General features: G+C 48.0%; 1 protein-coding gene across 1 annotated transcript; it reads right to left on the minus strand.

Moving 5' to 3' along the window:
* Positions 1 to 1,088: 1,088 nt before the first annotated feature.
* Positions 1,089 to 11,589, minus strand: Fastkd3 (FAST kinase domains 3). The gene is given in 10 exon segments (XM_028873689.1): positions 1,089 to 1,584; positions 3,233 to 3,347; positions 4,225 to 4,294; positions 5,414 to 5,588; positions 8,206 to 8,291; positions 8,467 to 9,000; positions 9,003 to 9,360; positions 9,362 to 9,433; positions 9,435 to 9,931; positions 11,504 to 11,589. Coding segments are annotated over 9 exon segments (1,983 nt in total). The 5' UTR covers positions 9,909 to 9,931; positions 11,504 to 11,589; the 3' UTR covers positions 1,089 to 1,485.
* Between the last annotated feature and the right edge of the window lie 95 nt (positions 11,590 to 11,684).

Consider the following 11,684-nt stretch of genomic DNA (forward strand, 5'->3'; position numbering starts at 1 on the left):
TGAAGACTAGATTGTAGGGTCATTCACGGAAGCAGAAACACAGACCTCTGTGAGAAGATGTCCATGTGAAGAGGCAAGGACCCAGTCATACCCCAATGGGAAGACAGCCATTTGAAAAGGCAACCAAACACACACAACCAATGGGAAATAGGTCATGTGTAGATGCCAGTACACACTAAAGACTGAAAATCTTCAAAGGTGTCTGTCTATCTTGCTGACACCATGACTCTGGATCTCTAGCCTCCAAACTGTGAGGACTGCTGGGACCCACACAACTGTTACAGTACCCCTCAGAGTGTAAAACAAAACCTGCCCAAATTTGCTTTCTATGGAAGTAATAAACCCATGACGCAAAGCAACTGGGACATTTAAGTTTATGGGTTACAGTGCACAGCGAAGCCAGGGCAGGAACCTAGAGGCAAGAAGGGAAGCAGAGACCGTGAACGAGGATGCTCACTGGCTTGCTCCCTGACAACACCCACAGTGGGCTGGGCCCTTCTGCATCAAACTAGTAACTAAGAAAATACCCCACAGGCAGTCTGACCTGCGCAATCGAGGCTCCCTCTTCCCATGGAACTCTGGGTTTGTCAACTGGGGCTGCTCCTCTGTCGGTGCTCCACATGGCTCCGATCCTGCAGACCGGAGGGATGTCCCACAATCACAGGACTCCTTCTCGGGCATTGAAGCCCAAGGCCAAAATGAGCAAGTGAGGAAGCCAAAATGAACCCAGGCTGTTCTTCCTGTGCTGCTGCTTCTCAAGACCACATGACAGGGTACTCATCACTAGTGCATGCATCCTCTCTGAGGCAGCCCACTGCACGGCAAGACGGGAGACTACCTAAACCGGAAGGCACCAGAGACACAGGAGTGTGGTGCGAAGTCCTCGGCAGAGCGGTGATTGGTCAGCTGGCCCTGTCCTCTGCAAGGCCACAGAGCGGCTGTGGGAGAAGCTAGGTTTCTAGTTGCCTCCCACACATGTTCCCTGAATCTGCACCCAGACAAAGCGGGGCCGCCGATGCACAGAATAATGCAGCTCATTCCTCACTCCCTCCAGGCATCCCCTAAGCCAACCTAAACAGCTGTTTTTCCACTTCCATCCTTCTTACCAAGTATCACTCCCACCCATACAGGAAGAAAAAGATAAAATGTCTTTCTGACCCTTATTAGAAAGCACACACATCTAAAGAGCATGTCTTTATTAGCAGACAGCTGTTAATAACAAGACATACATTTCACATTTACTCATTACACTGCTTTACTGTATTTGAACGATCCTGCTCGATGCAGTCAAGGCATCTACAACATCGGTACTGAGTTGACTTTAACTTTACCACCAACGCACATATACACGGTATAGAACAGCCACAGACCCTTTTCAGATCCCAAGTCTGTAAACACATTTCCATACAGCAGCTAATTCACAGACTGATCTGTCTCTTCCAAATGTGAGTTTCTCACTCTGCATCCTGAAGCCAGTTTCCTTTGTTACCAATGGACAGGAGAGTTTTGAGAAAATAGTTTTCTTTGTAAATATTCCACCAATTCAAATCTTGATGTAAGCAGCTCCAGCTCATGATAGGGAACCTGTTGGGGAAAAGCAACCATTGAAACCTGCCACCATCCCAGGCAGCTCCGCTGTTCCTCTACCTCACGTCTTACCGCATCCTCCAGCAGAGGGGCCACAGTCACACCTGACTCCTGCAGCTGGAGCTCCCAGCTGGGCAATACTGGCAGAGGGCAGCTCAGGGGACAGGAGGAGAGGGCCAAGGAAACTCGTGAAGTCTGTGCTCACTTGAGAGAGACAAGCCGTGAACCTGAGCTGAGGGCCAATGAACCACTAGAGTTTACAAAAAACCCGAGACAGGCCTGGCTATGGAACACCAAGGGCAGAGGAAGACAGCGGAGAAAAATGGAGGGCTTGAGATGGGGAAAGTGGAAAGGGATGGGGCAGGGCAAGAGAAGAAAGAAGGATGGGGAAAGAGGGAATAAAGAGGTATGGGGGTAAGCACCAGAGTTTGGAGCACGAGCCAGATAGCAGGCCATGTGTCTGAAGGGTCCGCTGTGTGCAGACTGGATAGTGAATGGTCCCAAATACTAAGACAGAAGTCTCTAGTTTCGGTAAAAGCAATAAAGATACAGTGGTCTCTGAACACACACTGCATGGCAACTTTCAGAAAATGAATTTGGGAATGAGCAGGATACCATGGAAAAGCACCAGAAAGCAAGCTAGAGAGGAGTTAATAAGTACTAAGACAACGGGGGACCTGCTTGCCCATGTTTACTGCACCAGGGACATGCACATCATGTTTACTGCATCGGGGACATGCACTTCATGTTTACTGCATCGGGGACATGCACATCATGTTTACTGCAACCCCCCAGCAGACCTTCCGAAGTCCCTACTGAAAACACAATGTTGCAAACACTAGGGTAGATGAGGACCCTGGAACCACCTCCCTTGACTTACCCACTAAATCAGACAGAAACAGAAGCAGAACCTGTCCCAGGAACTTAGCGATTCCAGGCAGAGTTAAGCGGTGATAGGGAAACAGGTGTGTACCACTTGGGAAAACACCAAGCTTTGAAAACTCTACAAAATGCGAGTCAAGGCCGGGTGGTGGTGGCACACACCTTTGATCTCAGCACTTGGGAGGCAGAGCCAGGCGGATCTCTGTAAGTTCGAGACCAGCCTGGTCTACAGAACGAGATCCAGGACGTGCATCAAAACTACACAGAGAAACCAAGAACCAAAATTCGAGTCAAGTAATTTAAACCTAAGACAGAAACCAGACAGATCATGGCGGTCTGCCTGAATGTCAGCCCACGTACTGTCGGAGCAAGTTAAAGTGGAGGCTGGGCCTGTAACACCCACGAGCGGACACTGATGCACAGGGCTCGGGAACGAATCCCACCCTTGCTTAGACCGCAGTGCGATCCATACCCAGCTCGGGCTTTTGCTTGTCCGCGGAACTGACAGAAGAGCGCGTAGGCTGGCAGTGCACAACTGTAACTGGGGCGTCCCACAAGACTGTGACCAGACAACAGGGCAGCCGTCCTGAGTGGGCCACCCTGTCCACGCCCCTGCCCACGCTCATCTGGGGGCTCCCCATCTTCCCTGGGTTGCCGTTCCCTCCAGAGCGGTGCTGTGTGTCAGTGTAGAGAACTGCAAACGCCAACTTGTCAGGGAGGCTGCTTTACGAGGGAAGGGAAAAAACAGAGGGCGGTGCCATACCTGAACAACCTGGTAGCCGAGCAAGCGCAGGTGCCTCTGCTTAATGGCCTCTCTCCCCAGCAGGCGGTTACTGTTGGAGCAGAAGCGCTGCGGCCCGTCGATGCACAGCGCCACCCTGAGAGAGCAAAAGCAACTGTGACTCAGGAATCACGTCAAGTATCTGGCTTTAGTTGTCAGGGATCCTTGGAACTTGTCTGTTCCTGTGTCAGTGTTATTATCTAAGGAATCATGAATAGACTGTCCTTAGTCTGTTGGTAAAACATTTAACACTATTACTGTTTACCAAGTGAAAGGGATTTTCCAAACATAAGCTCAGTTTTTTGTTCCTTTTATTGAAAATAAATTCTTTTCTCACAACACATCCTGATTACAGCTTCCCCTCCCTCCATTCCTCTCAGTTCCTTCCCAACCTCCCCTGTCCCCCCTCCAGTCCACCCCCTTTCTGTCTCTCATCAGAAAAGAACAGGCTTCTAAGGCTAACAACCAAGCATAACAAAATAAAATAAGATGGAGCAAAATATCACATCAAAGTTGGACACAGCAACCCAACAGAAGGAAAAGAGTCCCAAGAGCAGGCAAAAGAGTCGGAGCCCACCTGTTCTCACAGTTGGGGGTCTCATAAGAATCCTAAACTAAGAGCTGCACTCTACACACAGAGGAGCCGGTGCAGACCCGTGCCGGCCCTGTGCCTGTTGCTTCAATCCTGTGAAGTCCAGTATTTTAATTTCCAGAACCATTCTTCTCTATCTTAAGAAAAGCATCCATTTGCTAACTTAACTCTTCAACTTTATTTATTTATTTATTTTTGGTTTTTCGAGACAGGCTTTCCCTGTGTAGCTTTGCGCCTTTCCTGGAACTCACTCTGTAGACCAGGCTGGCCTCGAACTCACAGAGATCTGCCTGCCTCTGCCTCCCGAGTGCTGGGATTAAAGGCGTGCGCCACCACCGCCTGGCTATTAACTCTTAAGCTTTATACCCACAATTTTCTTTACCTTTTATGGACATCCTCATCCACTGTAAATGGTAATACAAATCCATCTTCATCTAATTTAATTTCAACATCTGGCAAAAGAAGAAAGGAAAAATTCCTCGTGTGATACCCTCAACAACATTATCTTCCTGCGTTCCTTGTGCTGGTTTCATTTCTTCCATATTGCCTTTATCAGAGGGCCGAGGCTGCAAAGTAATGGCCACAACCAACCGTGAGAACAGTAATTTCATTGGCCCTAGAGACTAAGCAAGCCAGCTGTGAACTAAGAAGTCTCAATTACTCTGAAACAGAGTGGTGTTTCAAGAGCTCTACAGCATGCTGAGAACCACGTACATGCTCTCTTCCTCATGTAACAAAGGCCTGAACCTTTCAGTCCCGAGTGAAGAGAACCCTCTAGTGAAGCTGGCACCAGGCAGCGGCAGCCCTCGCCTGCACCTACAGGCCCGCTCTCCTCCCGTGTACGCAAAGCACCCCACCCGTGACACGTGGCTCACACGCATGTGCACATCCCCTTCCTCCCCTCTCAGACACTAGCATCCGTTCTGTAAAAAGAGCCCAGCCAAAGGACACGAGATGTGTCCGCGAACTGCTGTCTTTTGTGTGACTGTTTTCTTTTTCTCAACAACCTGAAGGAACAGCTGGGGCAGAGGGCCAAGGGCTCCTCCACAAGCACTGTCCCCCAGGACTGCAGCAGACGAGGATCCACACCAACACCATCTATGTCGTCATCTAGAAGCCAAGTCTGTCTACGGCCACCTGAAATGTGGCCAGTGACCGTGTGCTGAGGAACTCGTATCTAAATGGCTTCGTAGACTACAGGAACCGCAGAGAGCAAAGGCCTAAATGACAAAGCCACTACGGACACCACCGAGCACTTACTATCTTACTTCGTCCGTCTGTCCGTCCGTCAGTCCCTGTCACAGCTCACTGTTCCTTCTCTCAGTTTGCAGGTGAGGGAGCAAGCAGAAAAAGGTTAAGATCCTCTGCCCAGGGCATTCGGCTTCTCTGGGGCTAATGTGTGAAACGGGAACTCACAGTCTTGCCTCTACACAACTCTGCCAACCCTCCTTCTTCTCGCCTTCAGGTGAGGGGAGCTCCCTCCTGCATCTCACACCTCTGGCTACTAGGCCCACCTACAGCTCAACAAGGACAGGATGCTCCGACCTAGCCGAGACCCCTGAGCCACTTACCTATGGTGTAACAATAGGGGGTCAACACTTTCGACGCAAAATACAATCTTGATCCTAAAAGATCAATCAGTCCAATCACCACAGACTTGTAAAGATGGAGATCCACAGGGGTCTCCAGGGAGCAGCATGGAGTAAGGAACGATGTCACGTGATACTGAGGAAGGAGTTTGGGGCCCTAAATTCATACATGCAAACACAAGAAAGAGAAATCAAATGTAAGAGCAGAGAGTGAGCTGAAGGCTACTCAGATAAAAGACTGACACAAGATTACTTTATATACAAGGTATGTTTCTAGGACATGGGCACGCCTTTTTCTAAAAATGACAATACACGAGAAGGCTGCTACAGCTCACATCTTTAAATAAATAAAACACAAAAGAATGCTCAGTTTAAAAGCTTCTTTGGAATGCTTGGAGCTGCTTCAAGGTCATAATCATTCTCTACTAGGGTATCTGTTTGTGTGTTTTTCAAGACAGGGTTTCTCAGTGTACCTCGGGCTGCCTCTGCCTCCTGAGTGCTGGGATGAGGCATGTACCACCACCACTTGGCTCTCAACTAAAGTTTTCAACAGTGGTGTTCCAGGGTGCTCCTCTTTTGCTGTGATAAACACCACGACCAAAAGCAGCTTTGGGGAAGAAACGGGTTATCTGAGCTTACACTTCCTGTCCCCAGGACATTACTGAGTGAAGTCAGCCAGGAACTGAATCAGAAAGCACCGAGGAATGCTGCTTACTGGCTCACTCAGTGGCTCACGCTCAGCCAGCTTTATTATACAGTCCACTACCTGCCTAGGGACAGAGCTGCCGACAGTGGACCAGCCCTTCCCCCATCAATCATCAAGGGACTCTCCATAGGTATGGCAAATCATATTGAAGCAATTCTTCAATTGAGGCTGCCTCTTCCCAGGTGACTCCAGGCTGTGTCAAACTGATAAGCACTACCCATGGTGAGTAGGAAGTGTGGGAAAAGCGACGTTTCGATCTCTAAAGGAAAGGGAACGTGATAAAACCAATGGCACCAGCGAACCAGCCATTCATCTGGAAAGCAAGTTAGCCTCTCTCTTACCGTCCATGGCAGAATACAAGTCCCGGTGGTAAAGATGGCCACAGTGGACATAGCATCCTGTTCACCCTGTTCAATGTGCTCACCGCACACATACGTGCACACAGGAGACTATTGGTACATACCGTGGGTGGCCAAGTATGTACAGATTCCAACACAAACAACTTAATTTTTAAAAGTACAGCACACACACACAAATACCTAAATTATAAGTATGTTAGGATAGGAAATGTCATTTTAGAAGTCAGTCAACTGTGTGGCATAACAGAAATGAGGTATTCTTAAGAGATAAGAAACTCAAAAGTCACAAAGAAATATGTCTACAAAAAATTCAAAAACTTCTGCATAGCAAAATCATCAATATTGTTTTAAAAAATAATAAAAATTAAAGACAAAAAGAAAACACATACGATATTCCTATTAACTTGTCTCACACTGAAAGACAATTTGTAGGAAATACAAATGAACAATAAACATCTGAAAACATACTCAACACCATCACTGCTCCTTAGAACAAAATTTAAACATGGCACGTGGCAGCCCTCCTCAGGACCAACAGCACTGCTGCTGAGACCACATCACAGTTGTGGCTGTCACCTTCATTTACTGTCCATAAAGAGGACATCTATCCCTGCTAGGGGGAAATGTCGGCCTTCATCCAAAACGGGCTCAGGAACCCCGCTTTTGAGTTAAGTGGTTTTTAAAAGCATCTAGGATGATAAGCCATTGGAGAAGGTTTATTCGCATTGTTGACAGAGACAAACCGAGAAAACTGGAATACTTTGAAAGTGGATGGCAAAGGCCACAAAAATCAAAAGCATGGCTTAAGCTCTGTATCCAGGACTCGGGAATGGCTGCAGGATGCTGGACAGAAAAACAAACTGTGATTACTCCCCATGGGAGACCTCAATTTGGGGGATGTGGGGATGTGGGGTAGCTTGGGAAAGAGGGCTGGGGGTGGAAGGAGGGTGGAGGGGGAATCTGTGGATAGTATGTGGAGTAGAAAATTTCTTAATAAAGAAAAATGAAAGAAAAAAAAAGAAAGAAAAACAAACTGTGCTTCCTTTGGTCTACCCCATCGCTTCAGATGGGAAACAAGCAGACGGGGCACACACTTGTTTACCTAGATCTGGGCGGAGAAACTGCAGCTCACACTACTCTTTCAAGGGCGGGAGAGGTTGAGGGAATTTCCATCCCCACAGACATTAGAGCAACCCAAGCTACTTCAAAGACCAGAGTGGTGATTTCTAGTCATAAATGTTATTCTTCGAATCAGTCGCTCTTAGCTGTGCGGAGTGTAGAGGGGCAGATGTGACAGCCAGGCCTGGGGACGCCATTTCTGGTTCTACACATGGTGTTTGTTATGAGGACGGTGCTGTGTGGGTATGGCTCAAGAAGACTCTCAGGAATGATCCTGTGCCTGTTCAGTCCAAAGACTGACACTCCATACAACAGCTACCTGGAGGGTGAGAGCCTGCCGGGAGTCTGGAGTGGTGAACCTCTCATGTTTGATGAGATCTACGGAACTACGTGCAGGAAACCCATTGGCTGAGATAAGAATACGGAAAAGGGACATTTTCCAAAGACAAGGCCATACCCAGGACCATTCCAGCTCAAGTCAAAGGTCTGCTGTTTGAGACCAAAATCGAAAGAAACTAAAGATTCAGAGAGAACAAAAAATAAGCATCCCTGGGGGACATAAAGCCACACCACCCATGTCTGTATCTGACCTTATAGAATGCACACTCTAGGACCGAGGTCATGAAAAGCTGGGTCAGCTGAGCCAGGCTCACTCTGTCCAAATATGACTCTTTACCTGAAAAAAATAAACTGAGTTTGAATTCTGGCATGCAAAATGAGGGCTTATGATCATAAAACAATTCATTCGCTCCTAAGGAACGCACTTTTAAATGACACTAGAATTATGAGTCAATGTACACAGTACCCAAGTACATCCCAAGTTACAATGGTTAACTTTTTAACCACCTCACCTTGCAGCCGTTGAAGGAAAAAGGGGCTGAATATTTTTGACATAAAATTGACTGGATGGCACTCAATCAGCGAACATGAGTGAAGAAGCCTCAACAGCATTTTTGGTGGAAAACGGTGGAAATGAGCAAACAGCACACTTTCTAGCTTCCTAAATAGAACAGGGGCATTCGGTGGCAAATAATTTAGTTTCCCAAATGGTTCAATTAATTCGGAAATCTGACTAGGTGAAAATTTTTCTGACTGGAAGACAAAAGTCTCTGCAACTGCGTCGAGGATGGGCTTGGAAAGAATTCGCTTTCTACCGCAGTACTCCATCACGGTGCTGGTGACCTCAGGGTCCAAGGAGAGGCACAGGGCAGCTACGTGCTGCTCTAACGCCTCCGTGAAAAACCTGTCGCTGTGTCCGAAATACACGAATGCCTCCAAGACCTTCCTGAGCTCTTCATTAGTAAAACGAGGAATGTATCTCACAGCACACTTGCCCAATTTTATAACCAGTGGCAGTGCGTGAGTCTGGTCAAGAGCCACCAAGCAGAGAGCACATGGCTGATGGATTTAGGACTCAGGTAGGAAACCACTGAAAGGGCAAAGCTATTTACTGAGTTTAAAAAGGTCTGGTGTTTGTCCACCTTTTCAGGGCACGCCTGCAGAATTCTATAAATGGCCACAATATCCTCTGGGGCAAATGTCTCCAAATTTTCACTTTGCAGTTGACAGATAACCAGTTCTAGTGTCTCACAGCCTGAACCTTGACATCTAACCAGAGTCTCCCCAAGAAGACAAAGATGGTGAGCTTCCAGGCCGCCTCTCCGGAGACGGCTCTCGCATTCTGCCCTGAGGCTCAGCATCAGGCTACTTTGAGGATCCACAGGCACCATAACCAGAGCCTGCAAAAGCCGTCACCAAACCAGCATTGGTCAGATGTGAGGGGTCCCGCTCACACTGAAGGCATAAAGCTCGGAAGGTGCTGCTTGTCTAGTACTCCTTGTGGCAGCCTTGGCTCACCATCTCTTTTCCCCACCTCACAGATCCTGTGTAAGGCTGCTGACGCCAAAGAGACAGGCAGAGTGTCCAGTGTACTTAGGAAACTCAGCACTTCTTCCGGGGAGAGGAAGCTGTTGAGTCTCCTCCTGTAAAGCGTCTCTTCATCCTCGTTTTTAAGACCTTGTTCCGGCAGGTTCCATTCCTGTACTTGAGAGAACCAGGGCTCAGCAGCTGGATGAAGGTCATTGCCGTTTTCTGAGTGGAAGTTTTTACAGTAGGAGTGATGGAATCTGACCCTCAACAGTTCAGGTTGTAGGGAACAGAACCAAACACAGAGACGATCTTTGACTACTTTTTGGACGTGACTGGCAGGGTGAATTTTCAAAGCAGCCACAGCTCCAGGTATCCAAAAATCAGACATATGACAAAAGTTTCTCCGCAGGGTGATCAACGCCATGCCATCAGATTCACAGCTCTTGACTTAGCATAAAAACAAAATTTAAAAAAAGGTCAATTATATATTGAGAAAGATGATTTAACATCAACATTTACAAAACTAGGAATGAGTATACCATGACAACGCTAAAACACAATGCTAAATATATATATTAAAAAAAGAAAAGCAAGGTTTCTACAAGCCAGGAAATAGAGACGACCTGGGAAGCCCCCACCCCTTCTCCTGGTCCTGACCTCCATATCTAATTGGCTGACACCCAACAATTTCTCCATAACTAGCTAGGCTCCCTGCAAAAGACCTGCACACCCCTTTCTGGCAGTGTCACAAAGATTTTTTTAAAAATGAACTATGCCTTAAATCCTTGTGTCATATGTGTACTAAGGATCTGATTAATATTTTACATCTAGTAGCATGCCCTTCTCCGGGCCACACAATTGTACCACACAAAGGTTTCCTCTTCAAGGCCCAAGTTCTATGGATAAAAAGGGAGTATACCAACACACGCCTCCCTTAATATGTAAAGTTGGTTGCAGATTAAATAGTTCCAAAACCCCCACAACCACATACATCATTCCATGCTGGGGCTTTCAGGCCCAAATGTCTCCTAACAGTCTTCAAGAGATCCTGTCTTTCTGTTTCATCCATGAACTCACTGACTCTGCTTCATTCTGGCTCATCCCGAAATTCTTTTCTGTGGCCCGTGGACACTTTAATGGAGCCCCTCTGGAGCTCTTGAGGATCGTCAGGTGCACTGTAGCATCCTAGGGCTGACTTCCTGTGGCCTTGCTATCCTTCCTAATCATAACCACGGTCACTGCCCAGGCCCTGCTGTAAGTCCTATCTATGAACTGGCTTAACAGCAATTCAGTTCGTTTGAGCAGACGCTTTCCCAGCCATGAAACTGCAAGACAGGGAATCTGCGTGCCCAGTTACGCTGCGAGCCAAAGAGCGAGCAGGAATTCAAATTCTACCTCTAAATCTCGAGGCGCGCATGTTGGCAGAAGGAAAAGTCGATAGATAGATAGATAGATAGATAGATAGATAGATAGATAGACAGACAGACAGATAGATAGGTAGAGAGACAGATAGATATAGATGATTGATAGATAGATAGATAGATAGATATAGATGATTGATAGATAGATGATAGAGATGATTGATAGATGATAGATAGGTAGGTAGGTAGAGAGACAGAGAGATAGATAGAGATGATTGATAAATGATGGATAGGTAGGTAGGTAGATAGATAGATAGATAGATAGATAGATAGATAGATAGATAGATGATAGTTTTTTTTTTTTAAGAGAGGGGAGAAGCCGGCGGCAAAATTCAAACTCGGAGTACGAGCCGGGCAAAGCGTGGTGCTAAGAGGCGCTGAGGAGCCAGGGAGGGAGGCGGCGGCTGGGGCTGCGGCTCCTCCGCACAGGTTCAAGCAACACCTGGAAAGCAGACGGAGCAGAGGCAACGGCAGAGGCAGGAGCCGCGCGGCCACACCGGAGCCCACGGAGCACGCGAGTATCGGGGGCGGGGGGAGACTGCAGGCGGCGACCGTGACCGGAGAGCCGGAGGTGGGAACCTCGCCCCACGGAACCTACCGAGCGGCGGATCCGAGCGGCGCCCGGGCGGACGCGCAGCTCCCGAGCCCGGCGAACGCCCGCACACTTACCAGCGTCCCTCACCTGGAGGACATCCCGGCGCACGCGCGCGGCACTGAGGCCCCGCCCACATCCGGCGCTCAGCGATTGGCCCAGGCCCTCCGGCCGTTTCTATTGGCGG

Source organism: Peromyscus leucopus, chromosome 19 (genome assembly GCF_004664715.2).
Source record: "Peromyscus leucopus breed LL Stock chromosome 19, UCI_PerLeu_2.1, whole genome shotgun sequence".
NCBI classification, from domain to species: Eukaryota; Metazoa; Chordata; class Mammalia; order Rodentia; family Cricetidae; genus Peromyscus; species Peromyscus leucopus.